Source organism: Hyperolius riggenbachi, chromosome 2 (genome assembly GCF_040937935.1).
Source record: "Hyperolius riggenbachi isolate aHypRig1 chromosome 2, aHypRig1.pri, whole genome shotgun sequence".
Lineage (NCBI taxonomy): Eukaryota > Metazoa > Chordata > Amphibia > Anura > Hyperoliidae > Hyperolius > Hyperolius riggenbachi.
This window is the reverse complement of record NC_090647.1, coordinates 108,804,697-108,828,606: the sequence shown is the minus strand read 5'-3', so window position 1 is coordinate 108,828,606 and position 23,910 is coordinate 108,804,697. Positions and strand designations below refer to the sequence as shown.

The 23,910-nt window shown below is 42.3% G+C and overlaps 1 protein-coding gene across 2 annotated transcripts in view; it reads right to left on the bottom strand.

The window, feature by feature from the left end:
- Positions 1 to 8,725: 8,725 nt before the first annotated feature.
- Positions 8,726 to 23,910, bottom strand: part of CALCOCO1 (calcium binding and coiled-coil domain 1) — a 70,104-nt gene continuing 54,919 nt past the window's right edge. For both annotated transcript variants that reach the window (XM_068267175.1, XM_068267176.1), the window contains one exon: positions 8,726 to 10,302. In XM_068267175.1, coding sequence (XP_068123276.1) covers positions 10,297 to 10,302 — 6 coding nt within the window. In that variant the 3' untranslated portion in view covers positions 8,726 to 10,296. The remainder of the gene's footprint in view (positions 10,303 to 23,910) is intronic.

Genomic DNA, 23,910 nt, shown 5'->3' with positions numbered 1-23,910 from the left:
TCTCCCCTTCCGGTGATATTCTGCCAATGTGGCTGCATGCAATTCGTAGGCTATGCGAGTTTTGTGTGCACGTTCCAACTGGCGGCGTAGGGTGCGTTCATCCGCTCTATTCAAGAAAGTAACCTCTGTGCGTACAGATGAAACAATTCGTGTTGCATCCTCCGGTGTATAGGAGAAAGTGATAGCGTCCACCGGGTGTGGTTCCATGGTGGGTGGTAAAGACAGGTGCAGATCTCTTGGTATCCAGTAGTAGTGTTGTATATATGCACTCACTGACCAACTATTGAATGGTGACGTGCCCTGGCTGTAGGTTTTAGAATCAATAAAATGGCAATAGTGCCCAAATTTATGCACCTGCCTAAGTTTGTTTAAACAATTATTGCACACTTTCTGTAAATCCAATAAACTTAATTTCACTTCTCAAATATCACTGTTAATGTTTCTTATATCACTGTTCCCCAACCCTGTCCTCAAGGCCCACCAACAGTGCATGTTTTGTGGAAATCCACATACTGTAGGTAGTTAATCAGCTCTGCTGAGACACTAATTACCTCACCTGTGATTGTGTGTGGTTTTCTGCAAAACATGTACTGTTGGTGGGCCTTGAGGACAGGGTTGGTGAACTCTGTCCTATGATATATTTAACTGACATTTTTTTTAATCATAACAACCAATGATTTATACAGGAAAATCATGACGATTAACAACATTGCCCAAACTTTCACATCCCACTGTATGTAACATGCTAGATTCTCCTAAGAGATGACCCTCGAATGGCCACCTTGGCTGAGAACCATCTAAGGTCTGGACAAGGCTTAAAAGTGACATGCTTGAACTCTAACATGGAGCTAAAATCATTAAAGAGACTCTGTAACATTAAAAAGATCCCCTGGGGGGTACTCACCTCGGGTGGGGGAAGCCTCCGGATCCTAATGAGGCTTCCCACGCCGTCCTCTGTCCCACGGGGGTCTCGCCGCAGCCCTCCGAACAGCCGGCGACTGTGCCGACTGTCAGTTCAATATTTACCTTTGCTGGCTCCAGCGGGGGCGCTGTGGCGGCTTTCCGTTCCGAACTACACGGAAATACCCGATCTCATTTGGGTCCGCTCTACTGCGCAGGCGCAGGAAACTTGCGCCTGTGCAGTAGAGCAGATCCGACGGTGATCGGGTATTTCCGTGTAGTTCGGAGCCGACAGCCGTCAGAGCGCCTGCGCAGGAGCCAGGAAGGTAAATATTGACGTCACCGCTGCACGGACTCCACGGAGGGCTGCAGCGAGACCCCTGACGGATGGAGGACGGCGTGGGAAGCCTCATTAGGATCCGGAGGCTTCCCCCACCCCGAGGTGAGTACCCCCCAGGGGATGTTTTCATGTTACAGATCCTCTTTAATGCAAATACATTAATGTATTGATCATAGCCTAATTTTAATTTACTTTAAACAAAGTGTAACTCCACTTAAATAAATTATATTGTATATGTTACTTATAAAATATCCTTTTTCCAATGTAATATTAAAATTACCTTTTTTTCAGTTCAGCCTGTGGCCAGCTATGATCTTATAAGTGCTCTGAATTATGGTTCTTTGTATCCATGGTGACAGTGTACTGTTTGATGATCATATACACTCCAAATAGTTGTTTGCACTTCCCCGTTTCTCTCTGTTATGAATGTTCAGTTTTGCAGGCTGGACTGATCACAGCTGCAGGGTTATTCAGTATGCCAAATATCAGCTGTATGTTCATTTATTTCCATATCCAGTGAGACACAGAGTGAAGGATAAGTACCAGTATATAAGTGAACAGAAAGACTTCCAGACACCTCATCAATACCTCGGAAGGAGTTATTTTATTTTTTCCATGAAAGTGGAGTTACACATAAAAAAGTAGGTAAACATTTTAAGAAGTAAAGAAGAAGTAAAGAAACAATCTGACAGATTTCCATATGCAACACTAACATTTTTGCTACAGTTTGAATACATCACCCTGTGACTATTGCAGAAACATCTGAACACTATCTGCATGGAACTGCATGCACGTTCTCCCAGTGTTAGCGTGGGTTTCCTCTGGGTATTCCAGTTTCTTCCCACATCCCAAAAACATACTGATAAGATCACTGGTTTCCCCACTCACAAATAATGTAAATAATTGGCGTTAGATGATGTTAGGGACATTAGACTGATTAGGATAGTAATGAGATAGTCAGTTCCTCTGATGGACCGTTAATGGCATGGCTATTGACTTTAGTAAAGCGCTATGGAAGATGTCAGCTCTATATCAATGCACAATAATAAAAAAAATATCTTTTACTAGATTATATTGATTTCATTTTTCAACGTAGGTGTAGTCATGCATTTGGGTGTACGCGAATTTACACAGATTGAGATTAAAAGCTATGCAAACATCTGTGTTTCCCTTCATGGGTAAAGACCTGCGCTCTTTGCTGGCTGTGGATAAATCCACAGAAGAGCCAACAACACTGACACCCAGACAATAAACATTACACATCCAACAGAATCGATTTGTGTGTTGATATGTCTACATTTGCAAAACCATCTCAATATATTTTTTCTTCATACAGAAATAGGGCCAGTGCACAACAAAAATCGCTAATGTAATCGCAAACGCTTAGCTTTTTTTTCAAGCAATTTTGTTAGAAGCCATTTCAGGCATGTGCCGAGCGATTTTCTATTTATGTCCAGCGATTTTGGAGCATTTTGATTTTTTGATTTAGTGATTTTAGACTTTTTATACACTTTGACCTGGAAGTGAACAGCTTTTGCAAAAAAAAAAAAAAAAAAAGCTAGGAAAATCGCTCTGTTCAGTGCTTTTTAGAGCAAATTTCCACTTTTCCTATATTTAACAATGAGGAGTAATCGCCTCCAAATTGCTTCAGGACCCGCGTTTGCGAATACACATCACATCGCTCTGGCGTGATCAATCCCATTCAAAAACATTAGCTATGCGCTTTTTGAAGCGCTAGCATTTTTTAAAATCACTCACAAGCTCTCTTGGTACCAGCCCATATAAAATGATTTTTTTTAACAAAGGTATGCTATTGTCATCTGTGATGTCAAAATGACAGTAAAGAAGAATTTAGTAGGGATGGTCAATAATATGTAAATAATTTTTAGTTGATGCAGCATTTTGCACATTTTTATACGCAAATTTATGCAGCTTGAACATGATGAAACTCTGCTGAGGTAAAATTCGATTGGTCCATTTCCAAGCTGCATAAATTTGCATAATCCTGCATCAACTCGAAATTATTTGCATACATCTTTCACACAAAATCGGATACAGAATTGTAGTCTAATGAAATCAATAGGCTGCATCCAAATTCACACGTTGGAAAAAACGGAAGGTGGGTTGCATTTTTCCGCATTATGTATGTGGATCCCTGTAGCAGTTTCTGACAGCCTCAGTACAAGCGAGCCCTAAAAACCATCTCCTGCAGCACAACATTCCCTGAACATCCTTAGCTAAATCTGAACACAAACTCTCCTGTAGTAGAAGCCAGAGAGAGGGGGGTGGGGAGGTTATTAATAGGGGGAGAGAGAGATTGGTGGGCTGTAACAGAGCTGTAAACACCTGTCTGGGATTCTATTCTCCCAGAATGTAAATTTTGCTTTGTATTCCTCTTTGGTTGCCATGGACACCCCAACCATATTCCTGTTTTGGGCAGATGTACACTTCATTATGGAAAACAAGTAACACTTTATCTCAGTATCAGCCTCTATCTATACAGTGTCAGCTGACCTACATTTTCACGTTCCTACTAACGTCACCATCTTGATTTATAGCTTAAATCGCATACACTATTAGGAAACTTATATTTGAAATCCTATGTTAAAAAAGACACTCACCAGCTTGACTAGGAGAAGTATGAGCTCCAAATAGAGGGCAGAACAACCACACATGATGCTTACATACAATATTTAGTCATAAAGGGGATGTATTCAAAGCCAACATTGCATTATAAAAAACAAAACACACTTCTAGAAACATCAGTAGAATCAGATAAGAAATGAACATAATTCAAAACACATAGTGAAATAAAATAATAACATAATTAAAATGTTTTCTTTTTGAAGCAATAGTTATTGGGAATTACAGTTGTGTTCAAAATTATTCAAATTGAAATTAAGTGTTTTGGCTAGTTTGACATTGATTTTGATCATTTCAGTAATTTTGTTTACAATTTAATCAAAGAGGCACTTATAATTCAGACAAATATAACATAACATTTACAATAAAATAACCACAAATGTCTTTTCTGTGCTCACATCATTATCAGTTTTATTCACTCCCCAAGTGACATTCATTCTTAGTACTTAGTACACCATTCTTTTCCAGTTATAACAGCTTTTAAATGTGAAGCATGGCTTGACACAGCGATCTATGGGTATCTTAGCCCATTCTTCATGGGCAAAAGCCTCGAGTTCAGTCACATTCTTAGGCTTGCGCTTGCTGCAACTGCTTTCTTTAAGTCCCACCAGAGGTTCTCAGTCAGATTTAAGTCTGGTGACTGCGATGGCCACTCCAAAATGTTCCAGCCTTTAATCTGCAACCATGCTCTAGTGGACTTGGAGGTATGCTTGGGATCATTGTCCTGTTGAAAGGTCCGTCTCCCAAGCCTCAGGTTTGTGACAGACTGCATCACATTTTCATCCAATATCTCCTGGTACTAAAGAGAATTCATGGTACCTTGCACATGATGAAGCTTCCCTGTACCTGCAGAAGCAAAACAGCCCCAAAGCACGATTGACCACCACCATGTTTCACAGTAGGCAAGGTGTTCTTTTCTTCATAGGCCTTGTTCTTTCTCCTCCAAACATAGCGTTGATCCATGGGCCCAAACAGTTCTAATTTTGTTTTATCAGTCCAAAGAACACTACTACAAAAGTTCTGGGGTAGTGTTCTGTGGACTGATGAAACCAAATTAGAACTGTTTGGGCCCATGCATCAACGCTATGTTTGGAGGAGGAAGAACAAGGCCTATGAAGAAAAGAACACCTTGCCTACTGTGAAACATGGCGGGGGGTCAATCATGCTTTGGGGCTGTTTTGCTTCTGCAGGTACAGGGACGCTGCAGCATGGTATCATGAATTCTCTTTAGTACCAGGAGATATTGGATGAAAATGTGATGCAGTCCGTCACAAACCTGAGGCTTCGAAGACGTTGGACCTTTCATCACGACAATGATCCCAAGCATACCTCCAAGTCCACTGACTAGTGCATGGTTGCAGATTAAAGGCCGGAACATTTTGGAGTGGCCATCGCAGCCACCAGACTTAAATCCGATTGAGAACCTCTGGTGCGACTTAAAGAAAGCAGTTGCAGCGCGCAAGCCTAAGAATGTGACTGAACTGGAGGCTTTTGCCCATGAGGAATGGGCTAAGATACCTGTAGATTGCTGCAAGACACTTGTGTCAAGCTATGCTTCAAGTATAAAAGCTGTTATAACTGGAAAAGGATGTTGTAGTAAGAATGAATGTCACTTGGGGTTGAATAAAACTGATAATGATGTGAGCACAGAAAAGACATTTGTGGCTATTTATTTATAAATCTTGTTATATTTGTCTGACTTACAAGTGCCTCTTTGATTTAATTGTAAACAAGATGACTGAAATGATCAAAATCAATGTCAAACTGGCCAAACCACTCAATTTCATTGGGGATTGAATAATTTTGAACACAACTGTAGGTAAAAAAGGTGGCAGTGCAACAACAGTATGAAAATCAGAACATACTCTGATCTTTTGGGAATAACAAGTCTACTTTTGTGATTGGCGGGGGTGTCTGAAAGGAATGGAGGCTTAAGACCCGTCTCCATTAGCTGCAGTGTGATGTGATGATGGCGCCCGAATGGAACCAATGCAAGTCAATGGAGCAGTTTCGATTGCTTGCAAATTTTGCAATCTGATGTGACTCAGGAAAAGAATCAGATGCATGCTGCAGATTCTCGCAGGAGTAAAAGACGGCCGCATCCGGACTTATGAAAGAAAACCGATGCGCAATGCTGTACGATGATCGCATCACATCCTATCGCTAATGGAAATGGGCCTTATCACTGATACAGTAAGCTGAAAAGAGAATGAGAGCTGATAGGACAGAGGTTTGCTATCTCCACACTTGACATCAAGTGACATGAGACATTACTTGTAGGGATGTGCTCACGAGTAATAACGAGTAGCTAACTACTCGAATTCGTGATTCTAAAGAGGCTTAGTTGCCTCAGGTGTGCGGCTGAGAGAGAGGGGATTACCCAGCTGCCCGCTGCTTCTATGTGTATCACAGCCTCACACGTGTCCAATGGGATGCGTTCCACAACTCAGTACTGCGCACTTCCTCCTTTGGCCGAAAGGAGGAAGTGCGCAGTACTGAGTCGTGGAACGCGTCCCATTGGACACGTGTGAGGCTGTGATACGCATAGAAGCGGCGGGCAGCTGGGTAATTAACCCCCTCTCTCTCAGTCACACACCTGGGGCAATTAAGCCTCATTAGAATCATGAATTAGAGTAGCTAGCTATGCGTAATTACTCGTGAGCACATCCCTGGTTACTTGTTCTGACTTGCAAGCAAATGAAATGCAAACTGCATGCAGCTTGGGATAAGCCCTAATCAAATCGGCAACACCCAAGTAAGCTTCATATGATATGCATTCAATTTGTATGCAAGATGGAAAAATAAGCATATCATTGGCAGTCTCTAGTGAGCGACATGTTCATTCATATCTACGGCAGTGTTCACACTTATCCATGCGAAATGTGCATTCTTTTTTCAGCATGTACAATTCTGCATTTTGCAATTTTCTGCCTTTTGTCATTTGAGATTTTCCTCTACAGTTCTATATTTGTGCACATTTTGTATGCGATTTCTTGCGCATACCAATGAAGTTAATTTAAATGACAATGTATCTCATTATCTCCCAATTCACATACAATTTTCACAAAATGAACACAATTTGTCTGCGTTTCTAGTGACTTGATTTAAATGTGATTCGGACATGAAAAAAAGCAACTCTGCAAAGTGATTTAAAAAAGCAGAAAAAAACCACAGTTTAAATGTGTTGTCATTGAAATAAATTACATGTGCGACAAATGCAAAATCGCAACTGTGCGCATTTCATGCAAATTCTGTTGTGTGAAAGGGACTTGCCTCTACACCCATTCTCTGCAGCAGCGAAGTTTGACGATGTAGGATGCTTTCACACTACATGTGCAATCAGGTTTACGCATGTGTTTCCCGCATTCAGCAATGAGTGTTTTTGTGTGCATAATTTTCAACCACTGCAATTTACAGTACATTAAAATGCATTTGTTAACCCAAAGGACTGCAGCATGCTGCACATCCAAAAACCAAATGCAGTGTGATAAAACTCTCTAAAAGCGAATAGAATTTCCCCATGGAATGAATTTTAAAATTGTCCGCATGCGCAAACATACATAGTGTGAAGGAGTCTGTACTCCCCTGAACATCTGAAATATTAAGTAACATATGAAGGACAGTAAACAACGGGAAACGGGAATTTTTCCCTACATTTCCTTACTGCATACTCAATGCATATTCTGGGTGGGGTGCTACCTGATCCCACAGCCTCCTTCCACGATCAAGGGCTACCTTGGTGCTTTCACTATATACAGAAAGCAGGCTAGTGGAATCATAGTCATTCACTGCCAAGCATCACTAATTCCATTGGGGTTGATTCACTATAACAAATAGCGTGCCTTATCAGGGTTGACATACCTTATCAGAGTTAACTCGCCTTATTAGAGTTAACAAGTATTATCAGAGTAGCATAGCGAGCGCAACGAACTTATGCCTGCTAATTGGCAATGACGAGAGCTCCACTTGTCCTGCCCCGAGCCCCTGCGGGTCCAATCACTTTAAAGGACATTATCCCCGCACTTTGATTGGCCCAATAGGCTGCCCTTCACTTGACAGGAAACTTGACAGGCAGCTTATTGCGCCAATCAAATAGCGGGGATAATGTCCTTTAAAGTGATTGGACCCGCAGGGGCTCAGGGCAGGACGAGTGGAGCTTTCGTCATTGCCAATTAGCCGCTGCCCGCCTCCCAGGAAGTACCTCCCCTGTCACAGCTTAGCTTCCGATTAGAGGAAGCTCACAGAGGCAGGCAGCAGCGGAGGAGAGGCGAGGGAGCGCTGATTACTTGACAGGCTGCAGGTAAATACAAGGCTAGCGACAAGCAGATTGTCGCTAGCCTGGCGCTTTTTACAGGGGGGAACAGAAGACCCCGGGGGGTTACAGGGAACCTGAAGTGATAGGGATATGGAGGCTGCCATATTTATTTTATTTTAAGCAGTACCAGGTGCCTGGCTATCTGCCTGGCTATTCACGCCACTGAATATGAAGCACCTTTTTTGAACATGACTGTTTTATGTATTTCAGACCAATCTGTGTTCATTCATACAAATAAGGATATTTTGAAGTGAAATCATTAAACTTTGTATTTTAGGGGTCTGGTGTGCCGTGTATCTCCCTTTATTTGTATTAAAGATAACCCGAGCCAAAGCTGAAGTTCAGAAACACATACTTACCCAAGCAGCAGGAAGGCTCAGGATCCTAATAAAGCTTCCCACATCATCCGCCAGTCCTCTGCTGCCTGGGACCGTCCAACTGATCTGGGCAGAACTCCTCTTCTGGTATTAGTGGGGGGCTGTGCTGCAGCCTCCGGCTCAGGCGTAACTATAAATCATACGCCCCCCCCCCCCCCCCCCATTTTCCTTGCCTACCTCTGGTGACCCTCACAGCCTAGGAGCCTATAAAACAAATGTGCACATCGTAATCTTCACACTACTAACAAGTACAGCCCCCAAAACACCTAACCTGAAGGATGGTCCCCTTACTCAGAAGGAGCAAAGTAGTAGTTGAGGCTCCCTTACTGAGGTCACATGGGCGGCTCCCTGGTAGTGAAGCCCCTGCTCCAGCCCTGATGAGATTGTCGGTAATCTTTGGAGGGTCGGCAAGCAGCAACGGGGGACCAGACGAGGCCTCTATAGGATCCAGATGCTTCCCTCATCTTGGGTAAGTATGCGATTGTGCACCTAAGCTTCAACCTGTGTACATTTTAAAGTGGACCTGGAACTTAGAACTTCCTCTATGCTAGAGCACAGGTGTCGAACTCCAGGCCTGGAGGGCCAGATCTATGCCAGTGTTTAGGATGGACTGAGAAAGAGAGGAATGTGTTCTACCTGATAGACCACACCTTTCCTGATTCAGACCCATCAATTAATTTGAGATGTCAAAAATGTGTGAGGATCTCGGCCCTCTAAGGACCGGTTTGACATCCCTGCTCTAGAAGATAAGCAACTGCATGATAACCTAAAGAAAAAAACATTTCTTTGTTACAGTTCCTACAATAAAATCTGCAGTATGTCTACTTGCTGCTTTCATGGAAGCAGACATAGGGTTAACATCCTGTGTTTACAAATTAGCTGCTCTCCCAAAGCAGCCAGCTGACACAGCTGAGAGATCAAATTACAGTTATGATTAGTCATAGATGAGTGAGAATTGGACAGGCTAAATTCTCTAAATACATACAGGGTGCATTTCTCTAGGTTTTCCTTCTGTCCTGTGCAAGAGTTCAGGCCCACTTTAAGTGGCAGGCAATCAATGATTCCCCAACTACATATATTCTAACATTGCATTAAAATGTGCCCAAAGCAAATGGGAAAATATAGAAAATGCTTATGAAATACTTACATGGAACATACACAACAGGTAAAGTAAAAACTACCTTCTACTTCTACATAAAATCTGACTTTTAAAATGGTTATTGCTGAAATCAAGTTTTGTTGTCATACTGAAAGGATATACTTAGCCTTTCTCCTGCCATGCAAAGCTTTAGGCACATTGCCTATAAACCTCTCCAGATGCTGAACGTACACCTATCTCATGAGTTCCCTATGTCCAGCGGAAGGTACTCGGCCAAGTCAATCCTTAGGTGTGTGGGTGATAACTGTGTGTATTAGCAATGTAACACATAGGATGGGCCTCTGAAGGAAGGAAGGTGCGGCAGGACTTGGATCCACAGAAACACTTGATATAAAAAGTAACATTGGTATCTTACTCAGAGTTCCAAGCATTGCATAATAAAGGGTGTTTTCCGGCGTAGTGAGAGGTTGCAGTGCCATTAATAGGTGAAGATACAGCAAGAGCTTTAGAAGAATCCTGTCTGCTGTCTTCTGAATCTTCTGTCTTTTTACACGCTGAGCCTCAGAGCCTCACAGCTCTGCCTGATCGTAATTCAGCTCTCAGGATGGCTGTGCTAAACATGTTACCACTGCAAGAAAAGAAGCACAATCAGTGTCAAATTCTCCCATGTAAGCCCTTACACAGCCTACTAAAGGGGTTTTCTGCTGTCCCCAGAGATTTATCCAATCCCCCTCAAGCTCTTTGTGATTTAAAACGAAAATTCAGCAGCATTCAGGTATCTGTGTCGTCCGCTCATAATGTTTCTATTGGTCCAGCTCTGATTGTGGAAAGGCAGATTGTGCTGGATGCAATAACCACACAACACCCTCCAAACTCCAAGCTCTTAACAACCTGGCTCCTTCATGTATAATGTATTTCCAGATACCACCCTGCATGCAATCTCTGCTCTACTAACAATGTTCTCCTGTCTTCCCTTTCTGGTCACCTCTTCTCACCCTCGCCTACAAGACTACTCTCGATCCTATCCCCTCCATCTACACTACATCAGTTGCAGTCAGTTATAACTGAAATAACAACTGATTTGCAAGGTAATGTCCATGTTTCCCTATGGGCCAGTTCACATTATAAACATTTTAACTGAAAGCTTTTATTCACAATGCATACGTTTTTCAGTGTATAGTGTAAAAGAGGACTTATCCTTTTTAGGAGCAACCTGAAAACTCACCTCTTCAGGCAAGCATACTCTCTCTCTTAGGACACCCTGGCAACTGGTCACCATTTTAGCATCTCATACACAGCTTCCCTTTACCTATTGTCCTATCCCTGCTTAGCCCTTTAGACTGTAACTGTATTCTACTGTACAGTGCCTCTCTCTGTTCCCAAGACAAAGCAGAAAGAGCCCAGTCAATCTATAGCAAACACAAATGTTTTTTCATCACATAGTCCTATTGAATAATAATAATAATAAAACAAATGTAAAATATTCACACTATTTACTTTATCCTGGAGAAGGAACCTGGTATGAAGATGAATTAAGGAGACCTCACTCTGCATGTGTTGGGACCAGAGTGGTGGTCAGATCGTTGAAGGGACCAGAGTGTTGGCAGCAGGTCCATGCTGGATTACCTGAGACCTGCGCCTGCTGATCAAGGCCCGATAGTAGACGGGCATCCTTGCGTTGTGTGCAACCTTGTCCCAGCCCCAGTTGGCAGGTATGCTGGTGGCAGAGTAAAGCTCCCCTAGCAGCTCTTTTTGCACTAGGTCCCATCGCACGGAGGGATTACTTCTTCAACTCTTCAATTCCTTGCCAGTTTACACCTACTTATCCATCTACTTCTGGAAAATAAAACTGCCCAAAGGATAACAGATCCAGAGCAAGCTTAAAAGGTGGCCACTAACGATCCAATTTCAAGCAAAAAATCGTTTGGGCAATCAGATAATTCTGGTCGGAAGAAAAATCGTTCCCTACACCATCAACGAACCAATCTTTGCTTCCTATCTATTACAACCAACAAGAAAATCCAAATTTTGGTTTGACGAAAATCCAATCGTTTGTAATCGATTTTACCCATCAATGGACATTATTTACAACCAATCCAATCAAAATTTCTGATCTCTTGAACGATTTTTCGCTAGAAATTGGACTGTTAGTGGCCACCTTTAGGCTCATAGACACATCCAACTTAATGCACAACCAACCGCACAACATGACCAACCACACAACAAGTTGTTTACCTGACAAGTACATACGCACACGCCAACCAACTAAACAACCAACTCACTTAAATACTATGCGTGCAAGATAAATGGCAAACTTCACAATGTATCTGTTTTCAAAATCAGCAAAGTTGTTCAAAAGACCTGTACACACATTCCAACCTGTCTGATAGTTGGTCAGATTGATCCACCGGTTGGATCTGGCAAACAACCCATTATCACTTGGTCATCTGGTTGTTTGTCAGCTGTACACACACCCAACTTCTCTTCCAACAGACAAGTGTGAAGGATAGTTGGACAGTTTGTTGGTAGGTGTGTATGAGCCTTTACTTAAAATTACCCAAATGTTCAATCAAGCTAGCAGAAAGGACACATGAACGGAGAGGGATGCCTGGCAGTCCTGTTGAACGTCTGCCTGTAACACTTCTAGCCATAGACCAGGATCAATAATGCAGATCTGGTGTATGACTGAAGTATGACTAGATTAGCTGCATGCTTGGTTTGTGTGTGTAATTTTGACACTACAGCAACCAAAGAGATCAGCAGGATGCCAGACAACTGGTAACCAGGTAACGTATAAATGTACACACTGGGGGGGGGGCAGATTTATATATTTGGGGGCAGCAGCGGTGTGGACGCGGTGGGCTCAGCCGATTCCCTGAAGATTTCATGCTGGAATCGGCCTGTAGAATATGGGCAGAATCGACAAGAGACAAATTTATCTCTAACCAGATTCGAGGTAAATTTGTCTATATTCTGCCCATAATCGTCAGGTGTATGGCTACCTTAAGTGTAAACAAAGCAGTGAATTTCTAAGCAACTTATATGTGGAATGAAGACTTTTTTTTATTGTGTCCTGTGCAAAAGTTTGTGCCCACTTTAAATAATGCCAAATGTTTCAAATATATTGGTGTCTGCATTATGAATAACTTTTCATGCCATTTTTTTATGCTGTCGAATACAGAATTCTCAGGAGTAGAAGCAACAGTGTTGTCACTAAAGCGACTTCCTAATTTGTTATTCTAAGTTTGGTTACATAGAGATCAATCTGCCCGAGTGCTTAATGGAAGAACAGTCTTAAATAGACTCCTCATCCTCATGGCAACCACAAGAGGTCTGCCAAAATTATTCTTCCCTTGGGTTCTCTGCACTTGTCCGTACGCATGCTTTTTGCTGCATTAGGAGGCAGTTGAAGAATACATTCATTTCTGTGTGGCAGGTTTACATGAATGAATTGCAGTTATGTGTGTTTGTTAAGACTGGGATGTGGTTTCATTTTGGGTGCAGTAAGGTGTATTTTTAAGTCCATAGGGGCAAATGGTGGAAGTACAAACATACACTCTACTCTGGAAAAGAACAGTTGGTGGTCTGAAACTGACATAACATTCAAATAAAAATCTGTTTTCCTACTTTTTATTACTCATACAGTTATCATATTTGTTTTTGTGCACACATAATATTGTCTACTTACAAGTTTCCAAAGTGTAGTTTTTCTTACCCTGAAAGCTGGCATTGCATTTTATTATTTTTCTACTTTTCTGCTTTTCATTATATATTCAAATCTTCTAATGAGCTATTCTGAACTCTGTGTGTGCCTGAAGCAGAGACAGTTTCTCAGAGAGTGTTTGTTTACATTCCAGTGTTGATACATTTGTGTTTAACAAGTAAAAAAAGATATGGTTATCTCCAGTTTGGATGCAGATTTGAAGCTGAATAGCTGGATAAAGTGCTTTGTTTAACCATTTCAGTGATGCTCTGCTAGAATTCTTTTCTGGGATAGTAGCTTTAACCGGTTCAGCGCTGCAGTGCCGAAAATCTCATGCATCCGAACAATGTTCACCTCCTATTCATTCGCCTATAACTTTATTGCTACTTATCACAATGAATTGATCTATATCTTGTTTTTTCCGCCACCAATTAGGCTTTCTTTGGGGGGTACATTTTGCTAAGAGCCACTTTACTGTAAATGCATTTTAACAGGAAGAATACGAAAAAAAACGGAAAAAAAATCATTATTTCTCAGTTTTTGGCCATTATAGTTTGAAATTAATATACGCTACCGTAATTAAAACGCATGTATTTTATTTGCCCATCTGTCCCGAATATTACACCGTTTAAACGATGTCCCTATCACAATTTATGGTGCCGATATTTCATTTAGAAATAAAGGTGCATTTTTTCAATTTGCGTCCATCATTATTTATAAGCTTATAATTTTAAATAATATAATAACATATTCTCTTGACATGCATAATTAAAAAGTTCAGACCCTTGGGTAACTATTTATGTTATTTTTGTTTTTTTTAATTGTATTTTTTTTTTTTTAAAAGTGTATGTGGGTAATTTTTGGTGTGGGAGGGAAACTGCTAATTTTAAATGTAAAATTATATTTTTTTTTAATCAAAAATGTATGTGGGTGCAGTTTACTATTTGGCCACAAGATGGCCACAGTGAAAAAAGTCCTGGATGCGAACGATCTCGCATCCAGGAACTAAAATGCTGGGGAAAAGTTTCCTGGGGGCAGAAATACCGCGCTCTCTGGAGAGAAAGCGTCGGTATTTCTGCGGGGAAGGTAGATCGGTAAATGGGAATTATATTCCCATTCACTGATCGGGGGGCTAGCGGCGGGCGCGCGCGCCTGATCGCGCGCACCACGCAGGGAAAACAGCAGTGCCTATCTGGACGAGGAAACTCGTCCAGATAGGCCGAACTGGAACCACTTAAGGACCACGGGCTTAACACCCCCCCCCCCCCCCCCCCAGCCCGTGACTAGGCCATTTTTTGCAAAATAGGCCGCTGCAGCTTTAAGGGCTCGCTGCAGGGCAGTACAACTTAGCACACAAGTGATTGCCCCCCCCTTATTCTGCCCACCAACAGAGCTTTCTGTTGGTGGGCTGTGATGGCTCCCAGGATGTCTGTTTGTTTTTTTTAATAAATATTTCTTGTTTTTTTTTTATAAAAAAAAAAAGCTATTTTTTAATTATTTTTATTCCCCTCCCTCAGCCAGCCTATGACAGCGATCGGCTGTCATAGGCTTCAACCAATGAGTTGATTTCTTGCGTCCCAGGGGGACAGCCGTGTCACACGGCTGTCCTCAGTACAGCGCTGCCGTAGATCGCAGCGCTGTACAGACTAAATAGATGGCGTTTATGTTTTCACCGTCTAACAGTCTCCTAGCGGCGATCACATCAGTGTGCGCAATCTCCTGAAAATCTCCGCCCCAAGACTTTACGCCGATCAGCATTAAGCGGTCCTGGGGCTGCTGCCGCAGTCACACCCATCGGCATGACGCGGTCGGAAAGCAGTTAAAAAGGGTTCCGTACATCCTGAGATGAGAAGGATTCGCCTGTAGAGGAAAAATACTTTTTTCATTTTTGATGTTAAATTGTCCCTCCCACATCCGACAGCAACAAATCAAATTAATAGAGAAGAAATGTGCCAATTAAAAAGAATGTTACCTCTCTCTAGTTTTTTCTTTTTAAAAACGCATGTGAAAATATTTTAACACATCAACATTATTTGTACTAAATCATGTGAAAATTGATACATATGATTATTGCTAACATTTAATGTTAGCGATGATGACAGCTTCCCATCCACTAGTTGTACTCAATGCAGCGTCTGCTTACTCACACAGATTATCTTCTAGAACATAATTAGTCATTTATCCGTTTCTACTGTAGTGTCCTGAACAGACCCATACTGCGGCACATTTTCCAATTATATGTAAACAAAGCAGTTGGTTTTAAAAAATGTATAACTAGCCACAGATATCTTGAATACATTTTTTGTCATGGCTTTTGTCCAGTAAAACATTGATAGATAAGTAACGTACTCAAAGTGAATAAACTGATGAGATAAAACAATTGTATCTATCCTTCTACTCCTAAAAATGGCTTTTATGCTGGGAATACACGGTTCGTTTCTGCCATGCGTTTCTGCTCTCGATCTTTTTTGCCACTCGATCCTGCAGCCCATTCTCTTATGTTCCGCTCATTTTTCTTATCTTTTTCCATTCACTTCCATTAGAAATCGAGCGGCGAAAGTATCGAAAGGGAGATCGGACATGTCGGAAATTATCTATCGGACCATCTAATCACCTAAAAAACGAACCGTGTATTCCCAACATTAGGCCTCTTGCACACTACATGTGATTCCAATTTTTTATACAATCTGATTTTTGATTCTGAGTAAAAAAAAGTACTGCATGCTGCTAACGTATTTTAATCTGAATCAAAAATTGATTGTTAAAAAAAAAAAAAAACAGAAACGTATGTAGTGTACAAGAGACCTAAGACATCCTGGATTTTTATGGTATGTTTAACCTTCTGAGCGTTACGCCGCTTAAGAGGTTTTGCTCGTTACTGTCCCCAGCTAAATTAATTTGATCTATTTGCTCCAAAACGTCTAGCTAGCACTAGGCTAGCTAGTTCACGTGTTCGGCACCCCCCGATCCCCGCCGCTCCCCCGTTTATACATTATCCAGCCTGGATCCAGCGATCGGCGCAGCCTCCCTGGCATGGGAGGACTGGCCAGGGGGGAAGGGGGGAGATTTCCCCCCAGGCTGCCTCTCATTTATTGATTTAGGGCTGATACATTGCCTGGTGCATTCATATTTTTGTATAAGGTGAACCACTAGGCTGGCTGAGTGAAATAAACCCCCAATTACAGAGCAGTTAGAGGGCGGGCAAGCTGGTAAATATACACAGCATGATGCAGAGCAGAGGCTTGCCTGCAGGGTCCGTGGGAAAAAAATCTGTCTGGTCTCTCATCATTGTTAAAATGACTGCATGTGCACAGCTACATAAGGTATTGTCTAGGTTGAAAAGTTTTCGACGGTCCCTAGACTCCAGAAGGGCTGCTTGCAAACAGTCCCTAGACTCCAGATGGGCTGCTGGTAGAGGAACGATGAATGCAATGGTAACCCCAGCCGTTGTAACTCAAAATGTATTACATGCCCCCTGGTGCCAGTGCATTTATACTTTACCTGTCACCCTATCTCTGAGTGTTCTTGCTGTATTTCCCACATGACTACTGGCATATAGCACATGTGGCACGTGTGTGATGTCTGGGCTGCCGTGAAAACGGCCTCTAGTTTGTGTTTTCGCTCCAGGCCAAAAGGCCCAGTCCTCCCCTGCTCCCTGGACAGCTCCGCTCTTCACTATGGGGAGGATCGAACATGACGTCGCCGACGTCATGACGTCATGCCCAGACCCGATCCTCCCCATAGAGAGACCAGAGCTGTGAAGGGAGGCTGCGCCGATTGCTGGAGCCAGGGGGCGGGGTAACGTATTAACTGGCTGGATCGAGCGATCGGGGGGTGCCGAACATTTGAACTAGCTAGCCTAGTGCTAGCTAGACGGTTTGGAGCAAATGGATCAAATTAATTAAGCATGGGGGACTCCTGGGGCCAAGGAGCGGTATGCCCGAAACAGTGTCAGGCATACAACTAAGGAGGTTAAAAACTCAAAAAGTACATTTATTCATTTGTCTCACCTCAATGAAACAGTCTGTCCCTGTCTCAAGAGTGCTAAAAGATATGAACTATTTTTTTCTACCTAGCCCCTGCTCTCAGAAATCCAGTTCTCTGCCATGAAAGTATTTTATGGCTGTAATTCCTTATCAGTGAGGGTAGCTATAGTCCTAGAGAAAAAATGTCAGTTCCATGGCTGAATATTACGGTAACTCTTTCTGGCAGAGAAAGACGAAAAGCAACACAGCATATTTATATGTGTGCTAGGCACTTTACATACAAGTCTATCTGATGTCATATGCCACTTAAGGTTCTTTTTAACAGCATGGTGGCTAAGTGGCTGGAATGCTTGTCATGCAGCGCTAGACGAGTACATATTCCAGCACCACAAGGTCATTTAGTGCCGGGTGATGTCATATTACCAATATTTTACTACCGGTATAGCATTACCTGGCCTCCTAATTTTACACCAACATTCCCTTCTTATTGCCTAATACTAACCCACTGGCACCCACCCTACAAATAACTGTACTAGCCAATTGGCTACTAATAGCAGATTGACTAGCTAGCATTGGGCGCATCTTGTGTCCAGCTCACCATCTTGAAGCCCAAATACTCATAATTTGCAATAGCGTGTATTGGACGTCTGCCAAACCCAGCGCCCAAATGAACTGTTCCGGTGCTAGTCCCAGGTTCCATTGCCAACTCAGACACTATCTGAATGGAGTTTGTGTCGTTCCCTTGTTTGCAAGAGTTTCCTGCCACATGTGATAGGTACATTACACCGTGAGCTCCTGTGGATCTCATCTAATAATACAAGGTAAATGGCAGTGGTGTACTGAGGAAACCAATCAAGACACCGCTTTCAGTAATATGATTACATTTACAAGCTTGTTTCTGATTGGATGTTCTGGACTGCTGGATATCTGAAACGTTGTACAAGGACTTTCTTTGCATTGTTTTTGTTCTTGCGGTTAGTACTAGCCATCATTTCAAGACGTCTTCTCTCTGCTGTTTCACCTGATCCTCTCCTCCCCCTTTCATTACATTCTGGAAAAGACTTCCATTTTGATTTTATCCATTACACTTGCAAATTGTGCTGCTGCCTCCTCCTCCCTCCCTCCCTCCCTGGACCCCTATTCTTCTTCTCTCTCACAGTCTCTCTCCCTAAGTCTGACTGCAGGAGAAAAGAATCTAATGATGCTGAAAATTGATTCTGAAGCATCCTGACAATGCTGTACATCTTTCCCCCTCCTCGCCTGCCATCTTTATGGCCTTCGGCTGTAAAAGTCCCTTTTACTCCCACTGGAGAGAGGCGGATTTATATTGCCGCGCAGGCTGCAGCCCTACTACGCTTAGCCTTATTCTGAGACATGGAGGGAACACACTTCCTAATATCACTTGCACCTTGTTTCACCAAGTTCTGACAGGCATGGGAAAAACAATCCTATTTTTACTAGACAGTAAAACTGACAACAGACACTAGAATGGTGGCTGGATGTTGCTGCAAGATCCAACCATTCGAGCAACTGTGTTCTCAAGTGATCATTGCATGAGTGACACAGATTTATGCAATGAGGAAGACTTGGAAACCCTGGATAATGGGATTTTCGTCTGAGAAACAAAAGCAATCGGCAAGGACAGGTCTAGTCCAACTGATCAATTATCCCTTTAGATCAGTTGTTGTTGAGCCTGCTCTATGCTATAGACACAAAGATTCTTGTCTGCGAACTTGACATAATTCATCTAGGAGTCATTAATGAGCAGCTACATAGAAGAAATAGTGGTCCATTGGCTAAGTAGCTATCCATCTTGCCTTGCAGCACAAACTTCCAGGTCTGAATCCAGCAAGGGCACTTATCTGCATGGAGTTTGTCTAAGTTTTCTCTCACTTTCTAAAAAGATACTTGTAGGTTAACTGGCTTCTCCTAAACCTGGCTCTACAGTGTGGCAGGGTGTATACTTACAATGGGCGCCACAGGAATTCGGTTGTAGATATTCACAGGTAGAATATCAGTAAATTACCGTTATTCTACTATGAAGCAGGGAGTAATTCAGATAGTAAAATATCCATAATTGTTACTGATATTTTATGGTGACCTAACCTAACCTTATGGTGGCCGCACATGGTACAATAAAAACGTTCGATTATCCAGTTTATTCAATCTAAATGATCGAATCGAATGAAAGTTAAAAATATTTTTTTTTTCGATCAAGAAATTCGAACGATTATCCAGTTTTTCCGAGAAAAATCAGATCGGACATGCTGGAAAAATCTTTATATTCGATCTAACGGAATAATTGAACTAAATTTATCTAATCGAAAAAAAATGAAAAATTGTACCATGTATGGGCACCTTTACTCTCACACGAGCCCTCCCTCTCGATGCTTAACTGGTTCTCGTTCCACGGTTTTTACACCTTAAAGTTCCTGACGTTTTTTACACTTTAGCTGTGTCGTTTTGATACAGCAGTAACTTTTTAATTATCTATGCCATCTTAGTGATACATGTCTTGTTTCTTGTTTTTTTCACTACAATCTAGGCTTTCTTTGGGTAATATTTTCATCCCAAAACTATTTTGTTTTATAGTCCATTTATGAGGGAAAAATTAGGTGTAAATGCAGAAAACAAACATTTTTTCATTTTTCACCCTCCCTAATTTTCACATCACACATCCCAGTTATAAAACATTTACAAATAAATTATTTGGCCCTTCTAAATTAAAATGATACCAAACATGCTACATTTTACTTCTAGCTGAGCATGTGGCGGTCCGTTATCCCCAGTCTGCGCGTCTGTGGCGATCGAATGCGTTCGCTAGGGCGACAGTTCAGGGTGCATAGAGCTGTACAGATGCATCACTAGGCAATGGCAGAGCTTTACATCTGTGGAACATTGGGGCCTGAAACGTTTGCCCTAGCGATTGCATCCGATCGCTACAGGCAGCAGTCATGAAACGTTTATAAACAGGCATACGTATTGCAGGAGTTAATAATGGGTTAATAGGCTACGTTTGGGGTAAAATTTAATGGGGAATTAAAAAAAAAAATACTTTTTATTTTATTGGGACTGTCACTTTAAATTTTTTTTTTTTACTTTTACAACTTTTTTTTTCTAATTTTATTAAATGATTGTTGCTAGCTAAAAGCAACAATCATTCACTTTACCATTCATGTGACAGTGCACGAGCGTGCGCGCGCATTAATGCAGGACGTAGATTCTACGTCATAGAACACACAGGGAGGCTAATTTGAACGTAGAATCTACATCCTTAAATTTTGATTAGTTAACCTAACCAAATCCCCCTTCCAATTCCTAACCCTAAGGACACCCGGCGATGCCTAACCCTAAGGACAGTCCCCCGCCAATGACTAACCCCAGGGACTCACCCTCCAGGCAATGCCTAATTTACCTGTAATAGCCACGAATGGCAGCTATTAACATAGGCACCTATAGCCTTCGGTACTCAAGTTAACGGATTTGGTGGTATGAAAGTTAGACTATGAGCCACACTGAGGGACAGAGAAAGATGTACATTCTTTCAAAGATCTGCAGGGAAAGTCAGTGCTATACAGGGGCATGGCAATAGGGGTTGCAGAGGTTGCATCCCATCGGGGCCCTAGGGTCAGAGGGGCCCCGAAGGGCTCTCCCTCAACTGCAGTATTAGTTCTCTATTGGTCCTGTGCTTATAATAATCACTTCTATAGATAATTTGAATAGTGGTAATCATTAAAAACTGTTCCCCATCCCCTTCTTGTACCTCTGACAATGTAGTTGCCATTGGCAGGTTTTGGTGCGCTGTATCAATTGTTATGTATAGAGTGCTAGGGGGGCCCCATTGTAAAATTGCATCGGGGCCCACAGCTCCTTAGCTATGCCACTGGTGCTATATAGATGTATAAATAATACTGAAGCAAATATGTGATATCTTGTAGTTGCCTGCAAATGTTCTTATATATAATACAGCATGATGGTGGTGTCAGCTCCAGTTCACGTTGGAGGGAGCTGGATTTGTTTTTAGGCAAGATACAAATAGATCTGTCTCATTTCTTGTGAGATCAAAGTGAAACTGCTTCTGCTGAAACCTGCTGCAATCATATATCTGTGCTCACAAAAAAAATACTTAATTTTAAAAAACTTAAAGAGATTCTGTAACACAATTTTGAGCCTTATTTCTTCTATCCTATAAGTTCCTATGCCTGTTCTAATGTGCTCTAGCATACTGCAGCCTTTTCTAGTTGCACGGTCTCTAATAAATCTTATCTTCTTTCCTCTGTCGGCTCTGTCGGGCTCAGGCTGGAATGTGTGGAATGTGCAGCACTGCTTGAGTGGCAGAAACAGCACAGAGGGGCCCAGGAGAACCTAATGAATAGAATGGTATGCTTTTTATTGTAAGAATTTTAGAGTACAGATTCTCTTTAAACATCTTAAATTTAAAGCATAACTACAGATTATAATAAATCAAAGTGTTTCACTTACCTCGGGCTTCTGCCAGCGCTGTGCAGCCTTCCTGTCCCGCACTGATCCTCCACAATCCTCTGTTCTCCCGCCGCCAGCTACTTTCGTTACCGTCAACGGCAACTGCACCTGCACGGCCCGAGCCATGCGTATCTTTTTCAGCGTTCTAGCTCGCAATAGCTCAACGGTAACAAAAGTAGCTGGCGGCGGGAGAAGGGAGGATCGTGGAGGACCGACGCAGGACAGCAAGACTGCACGGGGCTGGCAGAAGCCACAGGTAAGTGAAACACTTTGATTTATTATAACCTTCAGTTCCGCTTTGACTTTTTGCAAGTCTGGAAACCTTCCTGTTTTTGTAGAGTTCAGTCACCATCAGGAACCCTAGAAACAGGGACTAGGGATGGTCAGAAATTTCAGTGGAAATTAAAATTTCCGATTTGCCGATCGGAAATAAACTTTCCGCAGTGGTAATCAAAACTGCCATTCGATTTACCACAACTCTGTAATTTTAGCCCAATTATAGCACTCGGAAGCATGAAACCAATCAGAGAATCCAGAATTTTTCCAGAGTATTTTCATAATTCGGAAATACTCTACAGTATTGGTCCAATCAGAGAATGCGTCAATGCGGTGATTAACCGCGAAAATCAGAAAACTATGGAAATTTTAGGCCAATCAGAAGACTTGAAAATACTTGGTAGTATAAGAGTCTTGTGATTGGTCAATAATTACTGCGGCAATACGATTTTTTGCTGAAAAATTCTGCATTCTCGGATTTCTAGTTCCCCAACCCTGTCCTCAAGGCTCACCAACAATGCATGTTTTGCAGAAAACCACACACATGCACAGGTGGGGTAATTAGTGTCTCCGCAGAGCTGATTAACCAGCTCTGTGGATTTCCACAAAACATGCACTGTTGGTGGGCCTTGATGACAGGGTTGGGGAACACTGCACTGATTGGTTCAATGCGTCCAACTCAGAAATATTTAGCCAGTTAGAGTAACTATATGGAATTATACTGTACAGTGTTTTCTTATGGATTTCGTATAAAAACATTTTTTTTTGGGGGGGGGGGGGGAGGGGGGGGGTGCAGGGAAATTGGCATTTACGACCATCCCTAATAAAGACATGATTTTCATATTCGGGAGTGATGCATCATGGGAAACTACAGTTGCTCGCTTAAAGGACCACTATCGCGTAAAAAGTAGGCAGTTAAAATCAGACAGAATTGACAGGTTTTGGGCTAGTTCCTCTCCTCATGGGGTATTCTCAGGTTTTTTTTGTATTCAACAGCATTTCCTGAACAGCAGTTGCAAAGTCTGACAAAATAGTGTGCAAGTGATTAGGGAGGCTGGCATCTTACTATTTTGGCAGTTAAACTGCTGTTCAGGAAATGCTGTTGAAAACAAAGAAAACCCTGAGAATCCCCATGAGGAGATGGACTGGCCCAAAACCTGTCGGTCCTGTCAGATTTAAGTGCCTATTTTTTTCGTGATAGTGGTCCTTTAATGTTGAATTACTGCAAATACCTTCTGTTTAAAGAAGGCAAATTACACATCAGGAACTACCGGTATGTGCAATAACTGTTTTACCTGAACTTTTTACATGCTTACATGTAAGCAAGCTATAAGCAATTGAAGAGTGTAAAGCCCCATCTACACGATGGGACATTGCAGTGATCCGGCGGCTCGATTAGCCGCCGGATCGCCTCTTCCGCGTGCCCGCCGCGTCCCCGGTCGCCGCGCGTGCGCCGGCATCAATACCCGCTCGATTCCCGCTCATCCCCGCGCCGCTTATCTTCCGCTCGATTCCCTGCCATTGTCCCCTAGCGGGGAGCGAGCAGGGAATCGGTGGAAGCAAGATCCGTCCTGTCGGATCTTATCAATCGAGCCGCATCAGCGGCTCGATTGATAAGGAGCATCGCGGCCGCATCTACGCGTGTAGATGCGGCTTACGGGCCATTTACAGAGAGTCCCTGCAATTTGTCTGTTGGAAGACAGCCTGGTCACTTGTTACACATCAGACTTGTGGGTCTGGACTGTAAAAGACTCAGACATAAAATTATGAAGTAAAACTAGATCAAAGA